Source organism: Lipotes vexillifer, unplaced genomic scaffold (assembly GCF_000442215.2).
Source record: "Lipotes vexillifer unplaced genomic scaffold, Lipotes_vexillifer_v1.1 scaffold1837, whole genome shotgun sequence".
Lineage (NCBI taxonomy): Eukaryota > Metazoa > Chordata > Mammalia > Artiodactyla > Lipotidae > Lipotes > Lipotes vexillifer.
In genome coordinates this window covers 6,477-21,055 of record NW_006773077.1, presented here as the reverse complement: position 1 = coordinate 21,055, position 14,579 = coordinate 6,477, and the positions used below count along the sequence as shown (strand labels likewise).

The following is a 14,579-nucleotide window of genomic DNA, read 5'->3' as shown; positions in this document are numbered from 1 at the left end:
CTACATCCTTTTGTCTTTGGCTTTTTTTTTTTTTGGCACTTTTTTTTTTTTTTTTTTTGCCGTGCCTCGTGGTTTGTGGGATGTTAGTTCCCCAACCAGGGATTGAGCCCGGGCCCACAGCAGTGAAAGTGCCGACTCTTAATGGCTGGACTGCCAGGGAATTCCCTGGGCTTTGACTCTTGACCCAGATCATGGTTACAGGCCTGAAACTGGGTCTTCACACCATTACTGGGAGGGAAAGATGAAGCTTTGCTTGGTCCCAGCGCAGAAAAGCAGATAAAGAGAGGCACAGTGAAGTAAACATGGTTGACAAACATAAAGATAGTGAGAAGGGCTTCCCTGGTGGCGCAGTGGTTGAGAGTCTGCCTGCCGATGCAGGAGATGCGGGTTCGTGCCCCGGTCTGGGAAGATCCCACATGCCGCGGAGCGGCTGGGCCCGTAAGCCATGGCCGCTGAGCCTGTGCTCCGCAAAGGGAGAGGCCACACGGTGAGAGGCCCGCGTACCGCAAAAAAAAAAAAAAAAAGCGAGAAAGGTACCAAATGAAGTTATTTGCATTTCTTTAAATCTCGTTCCATATGATATCCTTCTTTTAATAGATATGAAAATGTTTTAAATTAGTATTTGTTAATTGTTATGTTTATTCTAATAATTTGTTGATTGCATAAGGATGATTGCATATTATAAGACTGAGATGAAATGATCTTTGAATCAGTTGTACATGCCCAGAGGCAGTCTAGCTAGCCAGCCAAATCTCCATAAGCCCATCACTACTATTCACTGGGGGCACCTATTTGAATTATAGGGATTATTCCCAAGAAATGTTGGTCCTGGATATTCCAATGGAAAAGTGACATGAAGTTGCACAGGGTATAATAATGCAAAATTACCCAAAGCTTGACTGTGACCTCATCTGCTACAGACCCAGCCAAGGATTCTTACCAAAGAGCTTGAAGTCAGTGTAGTTGTTTCTGAGAGTGAATGTGACGTCCTTAGTGCTGCTGGTGTAATTAATCACCTTGGCCTGTCCCATGTAGGCTTCGATCACATCAGGACCCTCAATAGACGGGGGGTACTGATCTGAGACACAAAGAAGGAATGCGAGGTGTGAGGCAAGATACTCTCTTGCCTTCTGGGCCTCCTGTTTCTTCAGTCCTCTCTCTTGTGTGAGGCATTGCTCGGGCTGTGACCTACCTCCAGAAGCAGGAATCATTCTGTGTACCTGCTCTCAGACACATGCAGAGAAGGTTGTGGTTGTATTGCCCACACACCCAAATCTTTACTCTCTCTTTTATCTTCTCCTCAAACAGGATTCAAGTTCTTTCCTGATCAGAATGCTATTCTGGGCATGGTATGAAGTGAATCAGAGGTCAGCATTGCTCAGACCGTTGTGGAGTTTTACCTTTGGAAGAGGGCTGTAAACCATGAGGGTAACATCTGATGGGCTTTGCATTTGTCAGGAAATGGAGAGGGAGTAAAACCTTTGCACTGGTCTCTGTGTTTTGGAGCCCTACTATTTCCATACAACTGTTTATTCATTCATTCAGTCAGTCAGTCATAACAAATATTTACTTAGCATCTACTCTATGGCTGGAACTGTTCTAGGTAGTAAGGATGCAGCAATGAACAAATAATAAAAAAGATACCTATGAAATTAGAAAATATGTTAGATAGTTATTGATACTAAGGAGAAAAAATAAAGCAGGGAAGGCAAATAGGAAGTGGGGGTGAATGTGAAATTTTAGGCAGGCTAGCCAAGAAAGGCACTGCTGAGAAGGTGACGTTTGAATAGAGACTGGAAGGAGGTGAGGGACGAGCCTGTGGCTCTCTGGGGGAAGGGCATTCTAGGCAAAGAGAATAGCACGTGCAGCGTCTCGGAGTTGGGTGTGAGCCTGGCATGTGTGAAGAACACAAAGAAGCCAGTGGGGCTGGAGTGGAACGAGTGAGGTGCGAAGTCCTAGGAGAAGAGAGGCAATGGGGCCAGATTGGATAGGGCTTTGAAGGTTATCATAAGGACAGGGCTAGGGAATCATGGGACGGTTTGAGCAGAGGAATAACGTGAGCAAAAGAATCTGTTAAGTTTTAAAAATGTGTCACTTAAAGGAGTGTCATGGAAGGGGGTCACCTCATCTGCCCCCTAACTCTGCACATGCCTCCCTGGGCCTCATACCACTTACTCAGGGTGGTGTTCATCTGCTGGTATCTTCTAAAGAGCATCCCAGTGTACAGTCCAAGGCTTTTGTTTCCTGTGGCTAGGGCATCGTAGATGCAGAGTCTATCTCCGTTACACTTGGAGGTCAAATTTTCATTCAAAGATTTGTTTCCCGGCAGTTGTGAAAAGAAGACAGGGGTGAAGTTGGAAGGCAAATGGTCGTCCCTCTTGCCAAAAAGGCTTGTTCCGTTGATTTCCCCTAAAACACACAAGGTGCGATGGTGGTGGCACCAGGGTGGGACTCCAGCTATATTTCTGCTGTGTCCACCCCTTACCCTTACTTTATATGGTTTGGGTGGGGGAGGGGTATGTGGAAGGACAGAGTGACTTCCACCTTCTGAGTCTGGAAGTCCCCGCTCTCGTGAGTGAGGGCTACCCAACTTCCTTGTCCTCTCTTCCAGGTAGAGAGACGCAGGTGGGACGGAAGTGGAGGGGACAAATCTGGGGTGGAGGGGACAAATCTGTGGTGGCACCAGCATCCTCAGGTCTCTTCCTTCCTACTCCCCTCTCATAGAGGACAGAGGTCTGGTCCCCACAGGCCTGAGGGAGACAGTGCGGCAGCTTCCTTCATCCTGGCCCTACCCCATCTGCCGGGGGACCCTGAGGCTCAGACTCACAGGCCATTCCATAGTGAAAAAGCATCTCCTCAGAGCTCCCTGGGGGAAGGGTGGAGCCATTGGGCATTCTGAAGTCGTCATCTGGGTTGCCGTTCCAGAAGCCTGAGGGACAGAGCAGGGGTCAGCCACCCTGGGACTGCGGCCCTCCCTTCCCTGGGGAGCATCCAACAGGTCACATGGAGATGTGGGGAGTAGGGGGCCTGCGAAGCCTCTTTCAGTTGCATCTGTCATCGGTTCAGTCCTCCAGGAGGCCAGGAGAGGACTATAGCCTCAGAGCCTCTGACCCTCTGCTTCAGGGAAGCAGGAAACGAAGGAGGAAGTGGGGAAAGAAGGGAGGGAATGTGGGGGATGGGGGAGGGCGGGAAGGTGTGAAGCCAGAGGGAGGGAGGGAGGGGAAGGGTGGCTGCTGGCCCCATGCTCCCCAGAGCCCATCCTTGATGCCCCCTCCGCTGCCCTGGACCCGGAGCTTCAGGAGGATGGGAAGTGAGCCTCAGAGGTAGCTGAAGAGCTACCTTCCTCCTCCTTCCCTGATGCTCTGTACCCTCAGGCTCTGTTCCAAGGAGGCTGAGAAAGGAAACTCCACCTGTGATGTCCACAGGCCCACTGGAGGTGGAGCTGCCTCCGGGCTGGGGGGGTCTGAGCTCCTACGGCAGGGGCAGGCTCCTGCCTGTTCCTTACCCATGAGGCCCTCTGTGTGGTTCTGATACTCCTCTGAGAGGCTGCAGGACGCGTGGAGGATGTTGGAGAGAGCGATCACTGAGATGGTCACTGCCCCATCAAAGTTGGCTGATACCGTGGAGCCATTGCGGGTCATTACAACTCCAGAGGTGTTGAACATCTCCTGGCCTGGAATGTTGGGAGACAAATGAGGAAAAAGCCAGTGATGGAGCCCTGGAGGCCCAAGACTTGGCAGTAGTGAAGTTTCAAGATGCAGAGAGGAGACTAAGAGCAACTGGGAGATGCCCTGCAGGGTCCTATTCCAGTGGCCCCAAACCACACTCAAAGGACAATTTCAAGGCCCACCCCACCCCCTTCTCCCTGGGGACTGAGGACGGGCTGTCTGTAGAGAGGCTGTCACGGCCTCAGGGGAAGGAGAGAAGTGAGGAGGGAAAGTTTAAGGCCCAGCTCTGGTGAAGAAACTGCTCAGGCCCAGCTGCTGGAGGGACAGCAGGGGTGGTGACCACGCTGCTCTACTCCGATACCACTGCCTCTCCGCCCCAGCTCCCCTCTCCCTGGTGCTGGGCACCCTGCTGATCCTGACCCAGGGTAGCAGGAGAGGGCAGCTGACGGCTGTCCCCAGCCTACCTTTTGCACCTTCACGGTTAGTATCAAATGTTACAGTCTGGTTGTTGAGCCGAACGTGGATTGTGTCACTGGGCTCAAGGAGCCATTGAACCTGGAAGGGAATTGGCAGAGGCCTAAGACCGACCTGCAGGTGGGCCCAGAAACTGAGGAAGGAGGCTGCGCAGAGCTCAGAGCCTGGGGCTTGGGTGAAGGTGAAGGTGATGGGGAGTGTGACCATGAGGTGATGCTAGCTACCATGTGTGAGGCGCTTGGCATGGGCCAGGCTCTGAGCGAGGCATGTTTCATAGATTAGCTTTTTTTTTGTTTTTTGTTTTTGCGGTACGCGGGCCTCTCACTGTTGTGGCCTCTGCCGTTGCGGAGCACAGGCTCTGGACGCGCAGGCCCAGTGGCCACGGCTCACGGGCCCAGCCGCTCCGCGGCATGTGGGATCTTCCCGGACCGGGGCACGAACCCGTGTCCCCTGCATCGGCAGGTGGACTCACAACCACTGCGCCACCAGGGAAGCCCCATAGATTAGCTTTTAAATCTCACAACGGCCCTGTGAGGTAGGTAATATTATCATCCCCAGTTTACTCTAAGGAAAAAGAGGCACTAGAAGTTAAGTTGTGTCTTCAGGCTCACAGCCAGGACCCTAATCCTGTGTCTCCCGGGTTGACTCTTTTTTAAATTATTTATTTATTTTTATTGAAGAATAGTTGATTTACAATACCATGTTAGTTTCAGGTGTACAGCACAGCAATTCAGACATATATGTATATGAAGAATATATATATATAATTCTTCAGATTCTCTTCCCTTATAGGTTATTACAAAATATTGAGTATAGTTCCCTGGGCTATATAGTAGGTCCTTGTTGGCGATCTATTTTATATACAGTAGTGTGTATGTGTGTTAATCCCAAACTCCTAATCTGAACCACTGCGCTGGCAGGATGCGTCCTCCCTCCCTCCTGCTGCCTTCCCTTCTTCCTTCTCTTTCTCCTCTGGGGCCTCAGTCTCCGGCTGAAGGTCCCTCAGCTAAAGACTCCCTGCGAGGGGAGGGCCCCAGCCCCACTCACCGTGATGGGGTCCAGGCTGCTGGAGTTGTATTCAGCGGCGAAGGCAATGAAGTTGGTGGCCTGGGCCGAGCCGGTCTGGGCAGTGCGGCCCTGCAGCAGGAAGGAGGAGTTTCTATCCCGGGTCCGGACCAGCAGGAAGTCTCCCAGCCCATTGAAGGTGTAATTGGCACCATCCAAGGTGGTGATGTGGGGGTCCCCAAACATCCAGGCTGGAACAAAGGAGGTACCAGATTCGCAGGGCAGACCAGGGAAAGACCTGGGAGGCTTCAGCCTGGAGAGGTGCTCATGGAGCATTTAACCCTCCCTGAAAGCCCTCTTGTGCTTGTGTGCCCCCTCATGTCTTCTCATTACCTCCCCACCTACCACACCTCCCGCTCCGCAGGGCCATGTGTGAAGTCCCTCCTCTGCCACACTCCGCACACACCTCCACCTTCCCTTGTGGTCACAGCGCTGCCCCAGGAAGCTTGTGCCTCCCTGATCCAGACCCCGAGAGGCTACCCCTCCCCAGATCTTCCACTTCAGCCCTGCCCCAGGGCTGGGCTCCAGCAGCCTCACCTGGCCTCGGGGGCTGGTACCCAGCGCAGCTGACGCGGGGCCTCCTGAGCTGGTACAGGGCACAGAAGGAGGGCTTGTCGTTGAAACTGCAACACCAATTCTGCGGCTCCAGTTCTTGGTCTGTGGGGAAGAGCAGCGGGTTGGGGGAGATGAGGGACCTGCAGGACCCAGCTGGGAGGTTTGGGCAGGATGATGTGGGCGGCAAGGGCATGGTTGGCAAATCAGGCCCACATGAGTTCAGATCCCATCCTGCTTAATGACCTTAGGCCATTGACCAGTTACTATGTCCCTTGTGGGCTTGTCAGAGCCACGTGGAGCAAAGCCTCTGGTGGGCAGGCACAGGGTCCTTCCTTTCTTGGAGTGAGGGGCGCTGAGTCCCACCGCTCTCCAAGCGCTGGGAGTGGGAGGCTGTGGCTGATCGTCTGGGGACTAAGGAGGCTGCTGAGATTGCAGGAAGGAGGTGGGGAGCACATGCTTACCCTGGGCCCCCAATCCTGTCCTCTCTAGCTCCTTTGGAAGGTCTCTGCGGGAAACGACCCCATGTCTTCCTCCAGGCAGCCTGCTGATCTGGGTCAGACCAGGCCCCTCCCCTTCCCTAGAAAGATGCCCCTACTCTGGGCTGGGGCTATGGGCCAAGTGGAGATGGGGCAAGAGGAACTCAGTCAGAAATCCCTAGGATGACAGCTGGAAGGGATGTCGGAAACTTCCTAATCTTACAAGATCAGGAAATTGAGGGGAAGCAGCTGGGAGGAAATGGGGACAAGAGGCTTCATTCTGTGGGTCCCACTGCTGACGTGGAGCCCAAGCTCGCCTCTGACAGTGAAGAACAGAAAGCTCCAGAAAAGGCGGGGTTGAGTTTTCCGCGAACACACTTACCAAACTGCCAAGGACTCTGCACTCTCCAGCCTTGGAGAAGCTCTCCCCAGGGTCCGTAGCTGCAGCACACGCCCCCTCGCCAGGAAGAGAAGCTGCACAGCTGCCTGCTGCCAAGGCCCGACCAGGCTGCAACAAGCCCAGACACACTCAGGCCCAGGATGCCCGTGGTGGTGGTGGCAGTGGGGTTGGGGTGCTTCCAGGGAGGAACTGAGGGTGCCCCGCAAGGGAAAGGTCAGGCATGGCCAGAGGGAGGGGGTGGGCTTGTGGGGGACACTGGGGGTGCCTCGAGAGATAGGAAGGAGGCGTCACCTATGTTGATGGGCTGGAATCTCAAGTCCCATAGTCCCTGACTCCAGGAACACGGGCAGGAGATCTGGTTCCAGCCCCAGCTGGGCCACTGAGACTGTCTCTTCAACCACTGCAGGCACTGGAGACGGTAGTTGGGCTTTTCTTCCTTGTGTAGCTTGTAGATTTGCAGCCCTCGGAGGCCTGGGGGAGCAGAGGAAGAAGGGGTTCTCCCAGGGCCTGGGGCCACAAGCTCTGATTTAGCTTTAGGGACAAGCAAAACTCATAAATGTACCCTCTGTATGTCACTCCCCCAACTCTGGACAGCTCTTCCAGGGATGAACCCAACTGAGACTGGCAGGGATTCCTCCCCAAAGGCCCCTTTGATGTGACGGTCAAAATCCCAAAGCTTGGATCTTAGGGTGAAACCCTGGGACAAGTGCCGGGCAGGGAGAGCTCACCTATACCCAACTCAGAACCAAACCCTGGCCCTGAGCTTCACTCCACCCCATTCTCTACCCTCATGTCTGCTACTCTAAACTCCAATACCTGCCAATCCCCCCAAACCAGTTTCTCCTCATGCACCCTATATCTCAGTGAGTGATGCCACCAGCCACCAGCCACGTGCTCAGACACTTGCACAGACATGCCAGTGGCCAAAGCAGCCAGGATGGAGGCTGAGGCTCAGAGGTCAGCTGGGGAGCCACAGGGAAGGTGGCACATGAAGCAGACGCTTGCTCCAACAATACGAGGCTGAGGAAGCTTCCTCTGTGCCCAGATGCCATCCTTGGAAACGAGAAGTAATTGGGAGAAGAAATCCTGAAGGGGGTTTGAACTTTAAATAGACCTTTAATTACCTGTAAGTTACTTACCACCCACCCCAGCTGCATGAGTGAGAAATGGGGCTCCAGAGTACAAAAAAATGCAATAGGACATAATGTATTAGATTTTGATCCTGTTCCCACACAAAAGAAGAAATTATCAAGATAACTACAGTTTGATAAGGTTTTGAAAAGGATAATCATTGTTTATGATTAGCTGTTCGTGTATCTTCTCCACAATGGCCTGGTATCAAGGGAAATACACTAGATACTCTTCCCCCAAACACACGCACAATCACATTGTGCCCCCTACATCACAAGCAGATGCATCTGGATAGAAGGGACTTAATCTGATAGGATAGCTTTCTCCACAAGATGGCACTCATGATTTGACTCAGCTTCTGTTTACCAGAATTTCTTGCCACAGAACAAATAGAACTGGATTTATGCTTCACAGTTTACATGGCTAATTTCTAATGCTAAAATATCTTTTGTTCTATCACATTTTGGAAACTGTAATTTCTTTCCCTTTGGGGCCACCAGACAGTACAAGTCATAGAGGAGGCCCATGGGACCTAAAGTACTGGCCTTCTTACCAGAGTAAGAGCTCTCTGAGACCAACATAGCTGGTCTTTATCTTTTTTCATACTTGTGGCTCTTAGCACTGTGTCCAGCACACAGCAGGTACTCAATAAATGATGACTGAATGGATGTTAGATCCCCTGGAACTCCTTTTTGGTAGATCCATTAAGGGATCTCATCTGGGTTCTCTCTCCAGCTCTAGGACAGGACACTTGGAGAATTTTCCTAACTGCTCATTCACGTCCCCACCTCCTGCTGTACCCCGTCCTCACTTTCAGGATCTGGGCCCCCTCACATAGCCCTCCTGGGTTTGGCTCATTCCAGGGAGAAGACTGTACTGCGTGAGGGTGCGGGAGGTACGCTGCTCCCTGGGCAGTGCCAAGTCTGGATTCCGCCTGTGGGAGGTCGGATTGTGCTGGAAACACCCTTTGGGATGGTGGAGATACAAGGGAGCCGCCCCTCTAGGACTGTCATGGCACACGGAGTGCGAGACAGAAGAGGACTTGAATCCCTCCAGTGTGATAAGGTGGCGCTTTTACCTGAGCTGGAATCCAGGAACTGGTCTGGACGATACTTTTTCCACACTGGCTGGAATGTCAACGGGCTATTTTTGAAATACCCATCTCCACTGCAGGCAAAGGAGAGAATCTTTGGCCTCTGTCACACACACAGTCCTTCCCCTCAGTCGGCAAGTTACTCATTCATCTGGCCGGTCAGTCAGCCAGTCACCCACTCGGTCCAGCCAGTCATTAGTTATCAGCTGGTCAGTCAGCTATTCAGTCAGTTGGTCAGCCAGGCAGCCAGAATCCCTGACTCCCAGCGCTAAGCAGGAGAGGGAAGGAGGCGGATGGGGCAGGGGTAGGAGGCCCTAATTTATTCCACATCGGATGGAGAACTGCAGGAAACTGGTCCTGAGACAGGGGGTTGAAAGAAACAGCTCAGGCCTCCTTCCTGTTAGTTCCCCTTCAACTAGGGGTTGGAGAGGGGGCGCTGTAGGGGACGGCTGGTTGTGAGGGTTAAGAGCAGTCTCTGAGTTAGGAGGACCTGGGCAATGGGTGCTCCGCCCCTCCCCACACACCCCGGGGTGGTGTTTAAGCGCTGCTCCAGGAAGGAGGAAACCCTGGAGCAGAGCTCTCAGCCTCTCTGGGTGCATGCCTCAGAGCAGCGACTCCGGATCCTTTCTCCCCTTTGACACAGAACAGATGAGGCACATGGGCATGACACCTTCCGTGGGTGCACTCAGAATGGTGTGAAATTCCTAGCTAAGTTGGATAATTCCGCTACTTTCTCCTCCAGGGCACATCAAAAAGCAAGTGAAAGCAATGTATTTATAGGAGCGATCCTGAACACACTCTCGGAGAAAAACCCTTGCAGCAATTACCAGTAACAAATTACATGTGACCTTCACAACTGATTGCACACACACCATGGTTCGGAGCTGTTGTGTCAGAGAATGAGCCATCTCCACACTTGGGAACCCACGCCCGCATCCACGCGCCATCCATCTCTCTGCTCTCCATCTTTGCCACTGACCCCACACAAGCTGTTGGTGCCCCTGGGCGAGAGGTTAATTCTCAGCCCATCAGAAGTCAGGAAGGCAGATTTCAGCATTATATTTTGGATTCAACTTCCTGCTTTGCCACTTCCCAGCTCTGTGACTTTGGGCAATGACTTGTCTATTTGTACCTCAGTTTCCTTACCTGCAGAATGGGTAGTAAATGGCATCTCCTTCATGATGTTGTTGTGATAGTCAGATGAAATAATGCCTGTTAAGTACTTGGTGTAATAAATGTTGGCTGTTATTGTGATGATATTTGAGAAGTCGAGAGAGGTCAGCTAATGTCAGTGGAGAGCCTAGAAGTGAAAGCTCTGGGAATTATTATCACTGTGCACGGAGATTGGGGTAGGAGAGAGAATGGCAGGGTGAATAGGGATCTTTTAATCTGAAACAGCAAGAAATGGGAACTGGAGTCTGTGTGAGTCAGAAGCATTGGCAAGGAGGAATCCTGCCTTGTCCTGGGGTGGATGAAGTGTGTGTGCAGCGCAAGCCCTGCTCTGCAGGGCTCCAATTATCTGCTCAGGGCTGACAGCCCCTCCCTGTCCTACCTGGAGAAGCCCATCAGGACGGGGTTGCCTGGGCGCCGGGTCACATCCCACTGCATACCGCCGCTTTGGTAGAGAAACATGGCGTAGGACCTGCTCCCGTCTGTGGAAAGGATGGCCTGGTAGGTGTTGGTCTGGGGGTTGGTAGGAGACAGACATAGGGATGCCTGTGAGAGATCTGGGATGTCCCACCACCCATCCCACCCCCCACCCCCACCACATCCACGTCACCTTTTCCTGGCCTACCCAGAGCAAAGGCATGGGCTTAAAATATAACCAAGTTTGGAATTATGCACAGATTTCACCCTAACTGTCAAAGCACCTGCCATGGTAGATTCGCCTTCTTTGTGACTTCTTTCCAGGGAGGGAAGGTAAAGGACTCTGGGTTAGAATCCAGTTAGAAGAGGGTCTGTATGAGAAAGCTTCAGTAACCTGAGAGGTTAGCCAAGACACTCGAGAGCTGGGAGAGGCCTGAGGAACTTCCTCTGGGATATTTAAGGATATTGTCCGAACGTCCCCTCACCCTAAATAGCGTGGAGGACCATGCAGGTGAGACTGGAGGTTCTCTGAAGGTGGGTGTCAAGCACTGGGCTTGTACAAAGGAGGTAAGCAATGAACTTGTTGAGCCAATGAAGAAATGAGTGACTTTTTAGACCAGACACAAGGAATAACTTTGTGACTGTCCGAGCGGTGAGGCCCCAGAGAGAAGATTAAGGAGAGCCTGTGGTGTGCCCCCTTCCACTGGATGCATTTCGGTTGAGAGCCAGAGTGTGGAGTCAGAAAAACCTCAGTTCTAGGCCTGGCTTTGTCATTTCCTAGCTGGGTGACCATGAGCAAGTTGCTTAACCTCTCTAGCCATCACCTCCCTCATCTCTAATATGTGGGTAATAATACTAGGTTGAGCCATATAAAATTGCCAATAGGCAGCCACTTTTGACTAACAGAAATTTCTTGTCCCATGTTTCAACTCCTAATACCCAGAGCTCTGGGCTGGCGTGATGTCATGTAAGCGAAGCCCTGAGGCACACCTGGCACGTGATAAGTGCTCAGGAAACAGGGCGGGTGTGGGGGGATGGTTGGAGGTGGAGGGATGGGGGATGGGGAGGCGGGGAGGTGGGCCCGGAGGGGAGGGCTATAATCAGCCATCTGTCCTTGAGTCAGAGAGGAGTTTAGAAGAGTGGGCCCTGCCTAGGATTCTAGGATGTCTGACTTCCAGATGGTTCACAGGGAAGTGCCCATTGGTCCACTCACCCCGATGGTTCCCCAGGCAGGATAGGGGGGAACGTGGACCCACGTGACCTTTAGCGTCCACCTGGCTTTGTAGTTCCAGGTGTTTGTTAACCTTTTAATCCAAGACTCCACCTCCCTCACTAGCAGGTTGTATTCATCATAGAGAGTCTCGTATTCCTAGAAAAAGAAGGCAGATACGGACAAGGAAATTAGGGTCCCAGCTCAATACTCCTGAGGGATCCCCCACTTTCTGCTCACTTTAACCCACCTGTGTCTCCCATCCTTCCCCTTCCCAGGCCTACATTTTCACAGTTAGTGCCTGTGACCTTAAGATAGATCCAAATTCAGACCACAGGGAAACCTGGGGTGTGTGGAGTGGAGAGTCGAGGCCCAGAAACCCAAATCTTCTGGACTTGAACTTGTGCATCTCTTAGCATAAACTGGCTCTGACTGTGCAGCCACCTGCGCCCATTTGTACCTCCCTATGTCCAGCTGAAGGCTCCTTGAAGACAGGCATGTATTTCTTCACCTTTGGACCTTCTACAGTGCCTTGTCTGTGGCAGGGGCACGATCCACATTCGCCTGCGGTAGCTTTCATTGTGCTGGTACCTCCCATTGATTGGAGTCATAAACCCCACCCAGGAGCACATGCAGGGTCCCTGCTTGATTCAGCCTTGTTAGGATGGACCCCTACAACCTCATTCTAAAATCAAACCATGGATCGCTGCACCGCATCTCTGTCACCTGCAGTCTTCCTGTGGTTGTGTCCTAGTCTGCTTCCTTCCCACCCACATATTTAAGCTTCAATCCCTGCCCACACTGAGCCCGGGCTGTGATAGCTGGAGCACTTTCAAGGTCCTCCACACAGCCCTTTGTCTCTCCTTGGCTGCTACAGGACCCTGAGTGCTGAGCTTTGAAAGGCCCACCTGGTAAAATATGGTTCCCCGGCTGCTGGAGAAATCAGCATCGTCCCAGAATGGAGCCACCAGGGCCACAGGATCCCAGGCTGTAAAGCCTCTAAGGGGAGGGTTGGGGTAGGAGAAAATCTGGTACTCTGACTCCAGAAAAATGATTTGGCCATTATCTGTGAACTGAGCACAAAGGTTCTTCTGGTTAGCATTCAGGGAGGGAACATCTCAGCCTTGGGTCAGCTCCTGGGATGCATGAGGGTAGAACTTCAGAGATTTCAACAACCTCTGGAAGGTCTCACCATCTCCCTGCCTGCCGGGAGAGGCCCTGTACATAGTTCTCCCACAAATACTCTTCAACCTTAGGCCATTCCTCACATCCTAAGTCCTTCCTAAGGTGGTAGGTTTTGTCCTGCTTTAGTGGCAGACTCATCTATAGACCAGCCCATCATCATAGAGCAGACATCTCTGGGTAAATCCCCTTAGTCCCACCCCTGAAGCTTGTGCTATATCCGTTAGAGCTAAAAGAATTGATACCCTCACCCCATCGCTGTGTCACCCTTTCACAGTGTGTCCTGACTCAGCCCCCTCACTGAGGGCCACGACTGCCATTCAGCTCTCCTCTGGGAGACATGAAGTAACAATACTTGGACCAGGGAACCAGGAAATAATTATAGAAAATGTGAACAGCATCAAAGAGTCAATTTTCCCAAGCAGAGCGTCCTACTCAATAAAAGGGCCCGTGAAAACGGTGGAGAGCTTACTGGGCCCCGGCACCTCTCTACTGAGGTGACAACAATTCTGTCCACCTGGGTGGGGAGGCCTTGCCTAGCTCCCTGTCTTCTTCAGCTGGTGCCCTATCATTAAAGATGGTGCATGCAAACTGAGCTAGCGGCAGGGACACAGTAGGTGCCTGACCAGCATTGTTTCCATTCTCCTGCTCGGTCATGGTCATGGTTGGTCATGGTCATGTTCACAGGGATGTCTCTGAGGCTTAGAGGGAGAAGCAAAGCCCGCGGAATGCAGGTCATGGGTCCTGCCCTTTGGGCTGCAGTCGGGGACTCACATAGAGGGAATCTCGGAGAAAGGAGCCGAGGGGGAAGCCAATCTGGGGTTTGAAGAGTGGCGAGGTGAAGTCCACAGTCCTCTTCACAAACTCCTGGTCTCCAGCACACAGCCCATAGGGGAAGAGGGAAACGCCTGGGCCGGTACAAAGAGGAGCAGGAAGTTCTCATGGGCCCTGATGTCATCAGGGCTGGTAGGGGCCCCCAAGAGTGTCCCCAAGCTGCTCCTCCACTCTTGCCCCCTGTTCCCCTAAGTGGGAGCCATCAAGGACTCCTCTCTCCACTTGCATTCAACCCATCTCCTCATTTTACCCCTGAAATGGTACGCTCAGCCTTCCCCAGTTTGAAGAAAAACAGGTTCTGCTGTCAGAATACCAACAAATTATTCTGTACCAGTTATGGTACTCAAAATTCTTTTAAGAGTGAAAAGACAAAATTCCTCCAATGTAGTGAAGATGAGTAATTGAAAGATCATTTCACAGAATGAGACTTATTCCCTAAGATGGTATTTCTCTAGGTAAACTTAAAATCCCCGTAGAATTTGTCATCAGATCCCCCATGGAGGTCCTTGGGCTCCAGTTTGAGAAACCTTGTCCTAAACATTTCTCAAATGGGCCTCCTCCTTTCCATACTGGCAGCCCTCCCCTGGTGTGGCTTGGAATACTGCAGCAGTCTCTACACTGCTCTCCTGGCCTCCTGCAAATTCATCCCCCACCCCAGCCACCATGGCACTGTTCATAAATGTAAATCACGCCACGTCCTCCCTGGTGCCTGTTATCTACAAGATTCCCTCACATGACAGCTTTGCTTCTCAGCACCCTTCCCCTCACTTCTGGTAACCCCAAATGCTTTACGGATCTCCTCCCCATGTAACACTAGGACTGCTTTTCCTGTCCATGCCTTTATTCCAGCTGTTCAGGCCCTCCTGCCTGCCTGGGGCACTTCCGCTACCCCAGCTCCTATTCA

At 52.2% G+C, this 14,579-nt stretch overlaps 1 protein-coding gene across 1 annotated transcript in view; it reads right to left on the bottom strand.

The window, feature by feature from the left end:
- The window catches only part of LOC103069229 (mucin-4-like), a 30,732-nt gene that overhangs the window by 9,744 nt on the left and 6,409 nt on the right, over positions 1-14,579 (bottom strand). Inside the window, exons 3-16 of the mRNA XM_007448011.1 lie at positions 13,616-13,749; positions 12,568-12,732; positions 11,663-11,818; positions 10,415-10,545; positions 8,848-8,936; positions 6,930-7,109; positions 6,621-6,746; positions 5,745-5,864; positions 5,190-5,398; positions 4,133-4,223; positions 3,506-3,673; positions 2,828-2,929; positions 2,176-2,409; positions 941-1,078 (exon numbers count right to left, since the gene is read on the bottom strand). Coding sequence (XP_007448073.1) covers positions 941-1,078; positions 2,176-2,409; positions 2,828-2,929; positions 3,506-3,673; positions 4,133-4,223; positions 5,190-5,398; positions 5,745-5,864; positions 6,621-6,746; positions 6,930-7,109; positions 8,848-8,936; positions 10,415-10,545; positions 11,663-11,818; positions 12,568-12,732; positions 13,616-13,749 — 2,043 coding nt within the window. The remainder of the gene's footprint in view (positions 1-940; positions 1,079-2,175; positions 2,410-2,827; positions 2,930-3,505; positions 3,674-4,132; positions 4,224-5,189; positions 5,399-5,744; positions 5,865-6,620; positions 6,747-6,929; positions 7,110-8,847; positions 8,937-10,414; positions 10,546-11,662; positions 11,819-12,567; positions 12,733-13,615; positions 13,750-14,579) is intronic.